At 37.3% G+C, this 15149-nt stretch overlaps 1 protein-coding gene and 1 long non-coding RNA gene across 4 annotated transcripts in view; both read right to left on the reverse strand.

Moving 5' to 3' along the window:
- LOC150045645 (uncharacterized) overlaps positions 1-15149 on the reverse strand; it is a 213704-nt gene that overhangs the window by 84264 nt on the left and 114291 nt on the right. The gene's annotated exons all lie outside the window — the stretch shown is intronic.
- LOC150045656 (olfactory receptor 8B4-like) lies at positions 9480-13398 on the reverse strand. Of its 3 annotated transcripts, none has more exons than XM_090319614.1 (2): positions 13379-13398; positions 9480-10410 (listed from the first exon to the last, which is right to left on the reverse strand). In XM_090319614.1, the coding sequence occupies exons 1-2, from the start codon at positions 13396-13398 to the stop codon at positions 9480-9482; spliced, it is 951 nt and encodes a 316-aa protein (XP_090175740.1). The 3 variants fall into 3 exon arrangements, with proteins under 3 accessions (XP_090175740.1, XP_090175741.1, XP_090175742.1); XM_090319615.1 differs by lacking the exon at positions 13379-13398 and adding an exon at positions 12472-12485 and having other exon boundaries at positions 9480-10392; XM_090319616.1 differs by lacking the exon at positions 13379-13398 and having other exon boundaries at positions 9480-10418.

The raw sequence follows: 15149 nt of genomic DNA on the forward strand, positions 1-15149 counted from the left end.
AAGTATTTTTGACATGTTGCTTACTGCTCTCTTCCAACATGATAAATATTTGCCAAATGAATGAATGACTTCATGAATTTGTGATTATATAATAGATGCTTATGATTTTTGCATCTTATTAATAACATCAATGTCTAAGTATATTCCTGTAAAATAGTGTTCGCAATGATATTAAAATTGTTTCATTGTGCCTGTAATCCTAGCTACTCAGGAGACTGAGATCTGAGGATCAAGGTTCAAAGCCAGTTCTGGCAAAAAAAAGTCCATGAGACTCTCTCAAATTAATCACCAGAACACTGGAAGTAGAGCTGAGGCTCAAAGTGGTAGAGCACTAGCCTTGTACAAAGAAACTCAGGGACAGTGCCAAGGCCCTGAATTCAAGCCCCACACAAGAAAGAAATAACTTCATTAGAGTTTAAATTTCACACATCTCCTAAAATTTAGCCATATGCCTCCAAGAGAAGTCTCACTTTCCATATTTTAGAATGAATATGATCACAGTAAGCATGCTTGAAAACAAAATATCAAAATCTATTAAAAATGGAACTGGAGCACTAGTGGCTCACACCTATAATCCTAGCTACTCAGGAGGGTGAGAAAAGATCACAAGACTTCGTCTTCAACATAAATGGTATAAAGTAGGGCTGGAGGCATGGCTCAAGTGGCAGAGTACCAGCTGAGTTCGAGCTTTGCTTTTACCAGATTAAAAATTATTTCAAAAGGGGACAAGGGAGGACAAGAAACCTTAATAGAGTAGTCAATTTTAATAAAGTACATTATATATTCATAGAAATACTGCAATTTAACCCTTTGTACATACAATTTATGGTAATAAAATGAATAAATGATGTCAAGAAGATAAAGCTAATCATTTTTCTATTGGTTCTAGAATACTTTGTATTAATAAATTTCATTATGAAATTTTTGTACATCCTTTAAAATGAAAAGTTATATGACAATACATTATTTTTTAAACTAAATGCCCTGGAGAGTCTGATATATTCTCAGACTAAAACTGATCCATTCTCCAAACTTTTGAGAGTTATGTTTGAGACAAATCATAGTTCAACATTTTTTTTGTAGCCAGTTTTGCTCATGTAACTCTGGGGAGAAGTATCTTAAGCATATGTGAATTGGTTCAGTTTGGCCTAGAGATCAAAGCAGACTCTATCTTACAAATGGCCATTCAAACTCCAGTTTTGTGACTACCTTCTCTTTCTTGTTAACTGTCAGTCCTTACTCTAGACTGTCACTCCCGTCCCACATTTCCCCACTTTGTATCCCTATTTCTTCCCTCCTGGAATGAAACATGTATTTGAGCAAAGCATCAGCAGTTGAAGCTTAGCTAAAGATAAGCTCAAAGTGGGATCTGCCACATTTTCATGCCCGTTAGTAGATTCTTCAACTCTGATTCTCCGATTTTTTTTTCTTCTGCAGAAGATGTGAACCAACCAGATGGACGTGTTATTTCTGCCCTCTAAAGAGCAAATGACAAGTAGCAGTTGCACCAAAAATTATTCAATCCACTCCACATAACTGAAAGGATAAAAGATCTTCTTGTCTTCATTTGCACTAGGCGATTATATTAACTCTAGTTTCAATTTATGAAAGCTAAGAAATGGCATCCTGTATGTAGCCCATCAGCTCTTAATATGAACCGTATGCTATTTGTAACATCAATCATAAAGCCCAAAATATTTATCCAAGTCTTGGAAACTGCAACATCAAAAAGCAATAACTACACATGAACGAAACAGTAATATTTAACAAAACATAGCTTCATTATATTAGTAGTATAGTATTTAAACACAATATCCTTTGAATTTGATTCAAGGATGAAGAATATCTTGATGAATATCACAAACCTCTAGAAATAAATGTTAAGTGGGATAGAGCCAATTGGAATTTTAGTTTTAGCTTGAAAATAGAAACAAGAAGAACCTTCAAATCACTACTACCAAGTCTCCTTTTATGAAGCAAATTTAATCAACAATTTTTTATCATTAAAATTAAAGCTTTGTAATTTTTATTCTATTTCTTTTTTCATATATATTTTTATTGTAATTAATAGAAGGGTTACATGATATTTGCCAGATAGATGGTGCATTAATTCCCATACATTGATACCCTTTCACATGTCTTGGACCCCATTTCCCTCTCCCCACCCCCACCCCTCATCTTGTTTTCCCTCGTTCCCTATCCAATTTCAAATAACCAGATACAAATATATCCAATATATCAGGTAACGAAGTGAGATACTGTAACAATATGAGATAACCAAGGGACAGCAAAATAGATGAGAGATAACATAGTACCTTAAGAACAACAATCATTCATTATATGGCTTATGTTTCTATATCCTAGAGATCTTTTCATTTAGCGTCCTACTATATGGCCTTTTGTATCAAGGTTTTGCTCTATTGCAGATCTCTGCTAGGAGAGCCCAAGGTTTCTACTGTTAATCAACCATTTTAATAACTATCAGTATTTATGAAGATGATCATATGCCTTTTCTTCTCAGCTGTATTACAAATACCAATTTCTGAATATTATATTTAATTAAATAACACTGAGACTTAATCCACTAACTAAATGTGAATGTTACATGGTATTGTATTTACTGGCATTGACTGTTCATGCATCTATGCAATAAGCCCTACTTTAATATGATATGCTTTCTCTTTGGTTGCTGAAGTTTTGCAAAGTGTAAATTTATATTGATATTCATAAGTGAGATTTAGGTGTAATTTTCTTTTTTGTGTTCAGCCTTTTCAGATTATTAGTCATGTTATGCTCATTTTATAAAAATAACGTAACTTTGGAGTGTTTTTTTTGTTTCTAGACTCTTGATTTGCTTAGAGAGTATAAGAATTGTCTATTCTTCAGTAGAATTCCTCTGTGAAACCATCTGTAACTGGCAATTTTTGTGATTTAATCCTTGACAACTTCATTGCTTCTATGGAACTGAATACTTTAGATTTTTCTATCTGATACAATGTTAACTGAATTAAAAAATGTTTTTCTAGAAAGTGATCTACTACCTTCATGTTTTCTAATTCATTTGACTAATATTAAAAAGGTACTTTGCTTTATTATATAAATTATTTTCTCCACCCCTTTGCCTTATTATTCTCTATTCCTTTTCCTTATAATCTAAACTAGAATAACTAATAATTGTTGGTATGTTTCTTTAATTTTTCAAAGAACAAATCGTGATGTATTTACGAGGGCCATTTTTCTGTGTTCTAATTCAATTGTTTTCTGAGATTAGCCTTACCAATTCCTACCATGTTTATCTAATAAGTACTTAATTCACTTCATTCTTCTGTTTATTAATACAATGCGTAAGGTTACTTTTCTGCATTTGCATACATAGCCTATAAATTGTACTTTGCTTTTTCTTGTTCTTTTTATAAATATTCTGTAATTTTACATATTTTTCTTTGACCTAACATAGCCTGAAAAAGTTTTTTTTAATGGAGTGTCCATCTTCTGATCATGTAATAGTTTTAGTCTTATCAAAGAATACAGACTATCATTGCTAACATAGCAAGCTTATATTGATGCTTTCATTTAGGACCTAAAATGTGTTCAGTTTAGGTGACTGTTTCTTTAGCTTTTGATAAGAAGGTATGTTTGTGATTTCTAGAACACAGAACTACACACACACACACACACACACACACACACACACACACAAATTAGGTTTTCATATACAACAGTTCCCCTTGGTTTCATTTTCAGTAGTCAGTAGTTCAGTTACCCACAGTCAACTACAGAAAATCCAGAAGTGAGCAATTCCTAATTTAATTTGTTACAGCAGTGAGTGCTGTGATAAAAGTTCACGCCATCCCACTTCTGTATGCTTAAGACAGGAATCAATCCTTTGCTCAGTGTTATCACTCCATCTATACTACCTGCCCTTTCCTCACTTACAGCCATCTAGGGAATCAGATTGTTACAGTATTACAATGCTTGTATAGTTAAAAATTAAAACAAACAAAGCTTTATTTTTACATAGTAAGGGCTCCAAAGTGCCAGAATGGTTATGTTCACAATCCTATTACAGTACATCATTGTAAATTTGATTACAGTATATTGGTTTTTTTTTGTGTGTGTTCTCAGAAACTCTGTTCTTGATATTGATTCCAATAACCAAGTGTCAGAGCAAATCATAAGAATGCTTATGGTTTTCAATATGCTACCAGAGAAAATTACAAGAAAAAGTTCCAGTTACCACTAAGTCCCTTATGCAAAGATGCTGGGAGGCTTAGCAGTGTTAAACACTTACTCTCCCTCCTCTGTGGGATCTGACTAGTAAGAACAACTATAAGGAGCCAAAAGAGGATGTTTTAAGTTACACCTAAATTAACCGCAAGGCTAAATAGGGAAATATGTCAGAACTCAAGTCTCCCACCTAGAACCTGGACCACAAATTAGCCCAATAGGATTCAGGAGGAGAAGGTGGAAAGGAAATAGGGCAGATCTGTCTTGTCCTAGTGCAGAGCTTTCCTCCAGTCAGCATCAACAAGCCACAGATGAAGACCCTGGAAATATCTCCTTCAAAGACAATCCGGGAGCCGAGTGCAGTGGCTCACACCTGCAATCCTAGCTACTCAGGAGGCTGAGGTCTGAAGATTATGGTTCAAAGCCAGCTGGGGCACAAAAGACTGGCAGACTCTTATCTCCAATTAATCACTAGAAAAGAGGAAGTAGGGTTGTGGCTCCAGGTGTAGGGCAGTAGCCTTGAGCTGAAGAGCACAGGGACAGCGCCCAGGCCCAGATTTCAAGCCCCATGATGCACCAAAAAAAAAAAAAAAGACAAACCTGTCAGTCTCCTTCAGTCTCATCGGTCCCATTAATCTATCCCCTTCCCCTAGAGTAGACCAGACACTGTAAATACCTCCTTCAAAGACAAACCTGGCAGTATCCTTCAGACTCATCCATCCAATTAATCTATCCCCTTCCCCTAGAGTAGACCAAGAAAAGAGCAAAAATAGGAAGGCAGCATGTCCACTAATGGGCTGCTGATTCTTGGCAAATAGAAGACTCCCTTTTGGTAGAGACTGAGAGGAGTTATCTACATATCAGCAATTTCCTCCTTGTCTTTGGCAACAAAACTTTAGGATTTTGTTGTTTGTTTGCTGCTTTTGTTATCTGTTTGGAATGATGATGCTCTCAAGTTAAACACTGAATTTCTTTATCTGCCTTGCAAGTGGGGTGGCTAATAGAAGGTCAGTAGATATTACTCCTTTCATTTTCTCTCTCTTGCTGGGTCTGTGTGTGTGTGTCTCTGTCTCTCTGCCTGTCTCTGTCTCTCTGTCTGTCTCTGTCTGTCTGTCTGTCTGTCTGTCTGTCTGTCTGTCTGTCTCTCTCTCTCTCTCTCTCTCTCTCTCTATCTCTCTCTCTCTCTCTTTCCTATGTCATATTGCTTAAAATGTGGTCAGTGCATAAAAGTACAAGGTACTTGTAAAGAAAAAGAGAAGAAGGAGGGGAGGCTGAGTTCAGAATGAGTCAACTTTGTCACATTAGCCCTGAACTGCCCACTTCTAGATCCTTTTTAAATTTAACACACACACACACACACACACACACACACACACACACACACACACACACACACACACACTTGAGCCCTTACGTGTTTATGCCACAGCAGTTAGGCTTTTTGGTCTGAAGCACCTAGTAAATGATATGTGTCATTTATAGAAGTGTGAAGGGAGAGTGTGATATGTACCAAGGCTGAGTCAAGCACAGACCCCTTCCCATCTGCTCCTTGGTAAACAGGACAACACCTGTCTTTCCTTTCCAAGACTCCTCCTAAGTGTTTCTCCTACCTGTTTAGAATATAAGAGAATATGTAGAAAGCAAGAACAATTCGTTCTTCCCTATTCAAGTAAATACCCCCCCAATCATTACACCATTCTATTTGGACACCAACAATGACAGTACTTTTATGTTTGTAACGTACAAGTGATTTCAAATTAGAGGCATAAATCATGTTCAGAGGTATGGATTTGGAAGTCACTATGAAATGTGTCGGCAGTCACAGGAAAAGAGCCAAGAGAAGTAGAACACAGACTGAACCAAGAGGAATCTCTTTTTTTTCTTTTGTTCAAGAGCCATGAAACATCCGTGTGATCACTTTAGATCATCAGCGAAAGAGGCTGACTCTCAAAGGATCTCATTATGTCAAACATAGACTTTCTCTGCTCATTCTAATGCCAGTATAGAATGAATGTACAGGAAAATATTATTGAGCTTTTATTTCATAATTTTGTTTTTCAGAGTTCTTCCTTGTCCTACTAAATTTCACCAGTAATAATTAATCATTTTTCCTTTACCATCAGCAAAGTAGATCTACTTTCATACTTCATTTTCCCCCCACATGGGACAGGATAGTTGGCTTCTACTTCCCAATTCTCCTGCCTCATCTTCTAGGGTTCTAGGATTATACACATGACCCACCACCTAGCTACCTTTCCTTCTTTTGTTGTGTGGGGGGGGGGATGGGGGAGATGGTGAGGGGGTCATGAGGCTTGAACTCAGGGCCTGGGCACTGTCTCTGAGCTTTTCTGCTCAAAACTAATGTTCTACCACTTTGATCCACAGCACCACTTCTTGTTTTCTGGTGGTTAGTTGAACATAAGAGTCTCACAGACTGTCCTGCCCTTTCAGGCTTTGAACTGTGATGCTCAGATCTCACATTCCTGAGTAACTAGGATGTGAGCTCCCAGCATTTCCTCATTTTTGACCCTTCCTAACATCTCCATTTATCTAAACATACACAGTCCTGGGGAAGATAAAGTTTAGCCACATATAGTGTAGCCTCAGTAAATATAAGTATTGTCATAATCAAGTTATAATCCAAGTCTCACATTTTTCACCTTCAAAAATCTTACATAGCTGAAGAAAATAAGCTTGCCTTATATGTCTTCATCGGTCTGCCCCATACAATGAGTTCTTCTCTGTGCTGCTAAAAATTCAGGATATTTTGTTTCTAGCTCCATCTGGAACACTGGACTGCCTTTGTCTCGGTATGATTGTGCTGTTTCCGCATCAGAGAGAGAAGATGAAGGAGTTCTTGCTTTCATTTACTGATATATCTCTTGTATTGGCAACTGTCCAATTTTATGGAAGGGTTGGAGTGATAGAAACAAAGTAGAAGATACTGTTTATATGTATTTCTCCATGTCCAGAAGAAAAGAACAAATATTCTTTTTTTCCTCATATATTTTTATTGTAGTTAATAGAAAGGTTACATTATATTCTCCAGATAGAAGGTGCATTACTTCACATACATTGATACCCTTTCTCATGTCTTGGTCCCCATTTCCCTCACACCACCCCCGCCCCTCATCTTGTTTTCCTCCCTTCCCTATCCAATTTCAAATAACCAAATACACACATATATATAATATATCAGATAACCAGGTGAAATACTGTAACAACATAAGATAACCAAGGGACAGCAAAAGAGATGAGAGATAACATAGTACATTAAGGACAACAATCACTCATTATACGGCTTTTGTTTCTATATCCTGGAGGTCCTTGCATTTAGTGTCTTATATGGCCTTATGTATCTAGGCTTTGCTATATTGTAAATCTCTGCTAGGAGAGCCCAAGGTTTCTACTGATTATGACAAATGAAGGAAATCATTGAGCCTATGTTCCTTTGAGTCTGACTTACTTCACTTAATATGATTTTTTTCTAAGTCTTTCCATTTCCTTACAAATGGGGTAATGTTGTTCTTTCTGACAGCAGCATAGAATTCCATTGTGTATAAATACCACATCTTGTTAAAGAATCAAGTATTCTTAACAGCCTCCTTAGAACATCCCAAATCCTACTCTTTCTCACAGTGCTTGTGATTCTGCTCACAATGCAAGGCTTTACCTCCATTCTTGCAAATGGGCTGGTCTGACTCCATGTTCACGTTTCCTCCATGCAATATACTTATGAATATTATTTCTCAAATGTTCAGCTATTCATACTTTTAACCTAGAGTCTTCCTAGACATTCAAATACAGATCCCTTTCAGCCTGCGTGAGAATGAGAAATAAATTATGACTTCATTTTCTTTCTAATTCTCCAAGGATTATCTATAACAGAGACAGAGAGTGATAGGACCTGAAAGAGAGAAGTGTAAAACATAAATTCACTTCAAAAAGTAAGAGTGATAGACATCTATATTATCAACACTCAGGAAGTTGAGGCAGGAGGGTCATGAGTCTGAGACCATTCTTGGTTCCAAAGAGAGATCCCTTTGTCTGAAAAAAAGGACATTCAAACAAATAAAAGAAATTTTATTAAAGTACCAAAGCTCTGTGTTGTACACAGTCCTCCAGACCAAAGTGAAGGTGGCATTTCATACAGTGGTACAAATCTACGTAAGTTCTTTGTTATTCCTTTATCCAAAGCTTCAAATAGTCCAACTAGAAGATTGTCAGGTGATCCCAGTTACCATACCAAGGCCCAAGAATTTCGACTATGTAGTTAAAATTAGGGGTATGTCAAGTTCTTGAGTGAAAACTTCTCTTGTGTATGTGTATGTGTATATATATATATAGTATATGCATGTACCTGAAATAGAATATTTATGCTCTTCCTGACCAGGAAATGTTTCTAAAGGTTAGGAGGTTATGTGACCTATGGCATCCAGAAATCTACTTTTGGTATTTGGCAAGACTGGTCACATTACTGAAGAAAATGTGTTTTTGAGTTTTCATGCCATAGTATTCCCTTACTCCCAACTGAAAACGATTTGCCCAAATAAACTCATTTATCTTACCATGAAAAAGTGGAAGACATGGTACTTCAGGTTATTCCCCTCTTGAATCTAATCTAGAATGAAGTAAATAACAGGCACTTAGCAAATACTAAGTGTCGTACAAAGTGATGCAAAATGGTATAATCCTAAAGAAGAATATAGGTAAGAGAATGCAGATTTTTGTTCACTTTTATGCATTTTAGTGTTTGTTTTTGTTTTTGAAACAAGTATATGTGTTGCAGACTGGCCTTGAACTTGCTGTCTTCCTGTACCCACTTCCCAAGTGTTGAAATTTTAAGTGCACACCACCATGCCAGGCTTGAGATTTTTGATTCTTAAAAGGGAAGATAATTGGCTGGGAGTTTGGCCTAGTGGTAGAGTGCTTGCCTAGCATGCACAAAAACCTGGATTTGATTCCTTGGTACCACATACACAGAAAAAGGTGGAAAATGGTTCTGTGGCTAAAATGGTAGAGCTCTAGCCTTGAGAAAGCCCAAGGATGGCACTTAAGCCCTGAGTTTAAGCCCCAGGACTGGCAAAAAAAAAAAGCGGGGGGAAGAGAAAAGAAGATTCTGTTTTAGGAAAAAGATGGAAATTCCTCCTTTCGTAGATTTTTTTAAAGTACTAAAGTACTTTATGTTTATGTACTAAAGTATTATGTTTATGTTTACTGGGAATTAATTGCCTATAATATCAACTGACCCATCAGAAAAGCATTCTCTTCAGGGTCTTGCCTAGGGCAAGTTTAACGTCTTTATTCCTCAAACTGTAGATTAAAGGGTTAAACATTGGAACCACATTGGTGTAAAAGACAGAGGCAAAATTTCCCTGTTCTACCGATTCAGAGAAAGAGGTTGCTAGATAAGTGAATGCTCCAGACCCAAAAAACAGAGCAACAGCAATCAAGTGAGAGCCACATGTTCCAAAGGCTTTGGCTCTACCCTCAGTGGAGGGAATCCGAAGAATGTTAGAGAGAATCAATGTGTAAGAAATGAAGATGCTGACACTGGATACAATAATGACAACTCCAACAACAAGGAAAAACACAAGCTCATTGACATAAGTGCTAGTGCAGGAGAGCTGTAGGAGGGGAAGAACTTCACAGAGATAATGGTGGATGATGTTGGAATCACAGAAAGTCAATCTCAGCATGCTTCCAGTATGGGCCATGGCCCCAGCAAATCCTATCACATAGGAACCCAGCATCAGCAGAGAGCAGACCCGAGGGGACATGGTAACCGTGTACAGCAGAGGGCTACAAATGGCCACATACCGATCATAGGCCATTGATACCAAGACATAGCACTCAGAGTTGACAAAGAAACAAAAGAAGAATAGTTGAGTCATGCATCCAATATAAGAGATAATATTTTCTGACATAAAATCATTCAGCATTTTGGGGGTAAACACACAGGAGTAACAGAGATCTATAAAGGACAAGTTAAAGAGAAAAAAGTACATTGGGGTGTGAAGGCTAGAATTTAGCCCAATTAAGGTGATCAAGCCCAAGTTGCCCACCACAGTGATCACATAGATCCCTAAGAATAGGAAGAAGAAGGGTATCTGGAGTGCCGGATATTCTGACAATCCCACAAGGACAAACTCACTCACTGAGGAGCTGTTTCTTGGAATCATTCTCTTCTGGAAAGTCGTCTGTGGAAACAAAGGATAAAATACACAAGATGATGACAGACACAAGCATTAATAGTGGGAAAGGGCTCTAGAAATATAAGCTAGTACATGGATGCTTCTCCTCATCCCAAGCTATTGGCAGTGCAACTGTGGTAGCATTACAGCTCTCCTAGGTTCATCACGAATCCAAGCTAATATGTTAGAATGACCAACAAAAGATTTAGGCCCCACTTAAATGATGAAAAGCCAAAATAACTCCACTGGGGACAACCAAAGACTCTAAGAAAGATATAAGCCAACAATACAATCTTTGTCTGCAGCCTCAGTTGCTATGAGACAAGAGCTCTCATGGCCATTTTTGTATCTTCTCATTCTCTTTCTTTCTTTCCCAACCATATATTAAGTTCCTAGCTGGTGATACAGATAAGCCAAAAGCCAAGAATATCTCCTATCTGTTCTCTAAAAGCTTCTTGATTCCTTTAAATCTCTTGTTCTCACCTCAGAGTCAGTGTTGAGAGCAAGGGAGGGACCAATGCTTCTCAGAGCTCTTAGATATAAATTTAAAAGAAAACTAAAATAAAAGATGGTTTGGGGCTTTTTCATTCCTTCTACTTGGTCTTTCTCAGTGCTGGGAGGTATGAGGTCTCTTTCCATTAGCTTTCTATTAGCCAGAGGGTAAAGAGTACCACTAGGCATATAGCAAACAGCCTTGCATGTACCTCTTCTGATTCCCCTGGTATGACGAATCAGAGGTTTTGCTGACCCAAATTCTCCAAGGTATTTGAGAAATAGACTACAGCTTCTTTATGTGGATTGTCCCAGGTGGTCTCTGAATTTCATGAGAATGAATTAGTTCATCAGAACCCCAGCTGGCATACAATAAGAAACCAAATTTCTTGGCCATCCTGGGGACCTGATTAGACACAGGTTCCCCAGAGAATTTTTCTGAACTTTCTCTCTATAGGGAAGGAACTGCACTGTCTTTGTTTACACCCTACACTGGATATTTATATATCACCTCAAGCATTCTACCCATTCCCTTCTGCTCCAGGGGTCCTATAACATTCAGGGATAAGTTTAAAGGATTCATTTTTCCTCGTTTATTTACTCCCTGAGCCTACGCTTGGCTTTAAATGAAAATGGTCTTAAACTTACTTGCCATCATTTCAAAACTTTCATAGAAAGCATAGAGAGGCTCACACCTTTAATCCTAGCTACTCAGGAGGCTGAGATCTGAGGATCATGGTTCAAAGCTAGCCCATACACTAAAGACCATGAGACTCTTATCTCCAATAAAACACTAGAAAACAGGACTGTGGCTCAAGGCTGAATTGCTTAGGGACAATGTCCAGGCCCAGAGTTTAAGCCCCATGACTGACAAAAAGAAAAAAAAGCTTAGAGAGAGGAGGAGATAGATAGATAGATAGATAGATAGATAGATAGATAGATAGATAGATAGATAGATAGGTAGATAGCTTAGCTCAAAGTGATAGATGTTCAGAGAGCAATGCACAGAAAATGCTTCCAGGACCATGAGCTATTCAAATAGAACACTGAGGAAAAAACCAGTATAGCAGGTACCACCTGCTAAAGGCCACAGACAGGCCTTGACTATCCACGAGGAGATGAAATATACACGAAAAGGTAGCACAAATATCTACTTTATAGATAGAAAGGATCCAGGTAAAATGGATAATGTACCTGAGGATATGATCCTGCCATTCTTCTGATAACAAATCTGTTTTTTTTAAAGAACATTTTATTGTCAAGGTAAGGTATAAAGAGGTTACAATTGTATTTGCCTGCAAATCTGTTTTTGATAGGATCTGCTAAGTGAATATTCTAAGAAAAAAAATCACAGAACATTGGAGCATCTGCATTTGTAAGTTTTCAGAGAGGTTGCTTAAAATCATCCAGGTTTACCTGGGATAATCCTGAATGGTACCTATTATCCTTATATAATATACCACTATGATTATTAATAAGACCCACTCAAAAGTGCTTGAATTTGGATTACAAATTTTATGGTCACTCTACTAAAAAGAATATAAACAGCTATTTAGACTTCCTGGCTCCCATGGCCTCCTAAATTACTGGCTTCCGTTCCTTTTAGTAACAGTCTGTGTCTTTCACCTCCTGTATCTTCAAAGTCCTCTTTAACTGAATCTATCATTCCTGAAGAACCAATAGTATCTCTTTGGTGGATCTTGGCTTGAAAATAGGAAAGGAATATATTAAGCTGTTTCTGATTAATTATAACCAAAAAACATTAAGGCAAAGAAATTCAAATCCTAACTTACGAAAATAGATGATAAAAGAACAAATTACACCTGTACCAAGAGTGGAATTACTACAATACATTGTTATGTACCTCTGTATAAGGATATAATAAGTGGCTTGGCACTGTTTCACAAACTTGAATATTTATACATTTTGAAACAGCATTCCAAACTAGGTGTGTACTCCTTAAAAATAGGTACATAGGGGGCCGAGAGTTTGGCCTAGTGGTAGAGTGCTTGCCTAGCATGCATGAAGCCCTGGGTTTGATTCCTCTGTACCATATACACAGAAAAAGCTGGAAGTGGTGCTATGGTTCAAATGGTAGAGGTCTAGCCTTGAGCACAGAGCACAGAGAGGCTCAGGGACAGTACCCAGGCTTTGAGTTCAAGCCCAGGACCAGCAAAAAAGGAAGTACATAGTTAGCCTAAAAACATGTCACAGCGAATGTTTGTAGCAACATAATACATATTAGCCCAACATTGAAGCAACCTACTACATGGAAACTAACTGTAGATAAGAATACCAAAATGAAGAATCATTAAAATACAATTCTATTCTATTCTACCATGAAAATAAATTCCATAGGTAAGCAGCATCAATCTATTATGGAATAAAAGAAACCAAACACAGAAGAGTGCATATTTTACAGCTCCATATTATTATAATTTGAATATGAAATATCTCCCACAGACTCATGTGTTGAAGGCACCATCCTTAGTTATTGGCACTAGTCTTGTTGGGATGTGGTGAAAACTGCAGGAATGGGCCAAGTTAAAGAAAAGTAGGTCATTGGACTGTAATACCTGATCCCACATAATTTTCTCTCTGCTTCCATTGGGTGTCTGTCTCCCATTGGGTGAACAGCCTCCTCTTTCAAAGTGTCCCGCAGCTATGATTTTTCTGCCCTTCCATAAGCAGAGGGACCTCTAAACCAATATGACCACAACTTTACCTTCTGAAACTGTCTGCTCAAATGAATTGTTCCTAGCTTAAGTTGTTCCTATCAGGTATTTGTTCACACAACAATGGTAACACTAACACATATATGTGAAGTTGTAAAAATAGGCTTGAGAATCAGACAATAGTTCCTTTTGACCAGGCAGTCAGAGGCTTGCAACTTGAAAGCTATGAAAAGTTCTTGGGGGTTGATGGTAATGGTCTGATTCTTCAAAATATATTAGTTACACAGATGTATTTAGTTAGCAAAAAAAAATCATCAAGCTATGTATCTTTATGTAAAACTTTAAAAAGTTTATTTAAAGCCACTTTAAGTGGAGAACAAAAAATAAATCATCCTACCAAACTAGTTTAAGACTAAACATTACTAAACATTTTTGAGCCATAATTCTCTCATTTGTAAAATAGGTATTTACTGACCTGACAACTCAGTAAAGTAGATCATGCAAGAAATATAACACTGTCTCTTGAGATAAACACCTATTATATTTTTCTTATATACAAAGAGGAAAACAAGAGAAAAGAAGATGAATGCATATGGAGCAGCTATAAAGTCCTTGGCATCATGTTAGATGTTTTCTAATTGAATATTATGTTTATAACAACTATAGAATGTGGATTCATGTGGCAGATTGTTCTTTCCAAAGAAGGATACCAACACACACACACACACACACACACACACTTACATATAAATATAGCTTTCATCCCACATGCTCTTAGAGTAATGAGACTAACGCTTTCCTGATCAATAGATGGGGTTTTTGTTCCCTATCCCCATGTCTATAGGGTCTTGGGGATTCTTTCAACCCATAAAGTATGGGAGAACTGATGCTACGTGATGTCCAAGGTGAAATCATAAAATAAATAGATTTCTCTCTCTACTTCTCTTACACACACACACACACACACACACACAAACACACACACACACACTTCTTTCTCATCCCTAACTTTCAGACAGGATATTTGAGTACTCTGTGGCCTAGTCTCAAAGTATGACATGTTTATACAAAACAGATATAGTTGATACGTTTAAAAGTAAAAGAAAATTGAAGGCATAATAAAGGAAGAGCCAAAATCTAAAATAACCATAAAAATTGTAATTTTAAAATTTTCATTGTTATTATAAAGGTAATAGACAGAGGGGTTACAGTAATATAAGTCAGGAAAAGAGTATATTTCTTTTTGGACAATATCACCCCTTCTCTCACTCTCTCCCAGGTTTTCCCTCCCAACCCCACCAAGTTGTGTCTAATGAGTACCACTAGATAGTATCAAAATTTTTAAAGAATCAAATGGAACTTTTAGATGTAAACATGGCTGGGTGTGGTGGCTCATACCTCTAATCCTAGCTACTCAGGAGGCTGAGAGCTGAATATTGAGGTTCAAAGCCAGTCCAGGCACTAAAGTCCATGAGGCTCTTATCTCCAATTAACCACCAGAAAAACCAGAAGTGGTGCTGTGGCTCACATGGTAGAGCACCAAGCTTGAGTGATAAAGCTA

The sequence above is a fragment of the Megascapheus bottae genome, chromosome 27 (assembly GCF_031878675.1).
Source record: "Megascapheus bottae isolate mThoBot1 chromosome 27, mThoBot2.hap1, whole genome shotgun sequence".
NCBI classification, from domain to species: Eukaryota; Metazoa; Chordata; class Mammalia; order Rodentia; family Geomyidae; genus Megascapheus; species Megascapheus bottae.

What these genes read in the sequence shown, in the direction of transcription:
- LOC150045656 (XM_090319614.1), bottom strand. Translation starts at nt 13,398, where the DNA reads ATGGTGCCTTCAACACATGA. An exon ending in ATGGTGCCTTCAACACATGA is followed by an intron (nt 10,411 to 13,378) that starts GTCTGTGGGAGA and finishes TTTCCAGAAGAG; the next exon opens with AATGATTCCAAGAAACAGCT.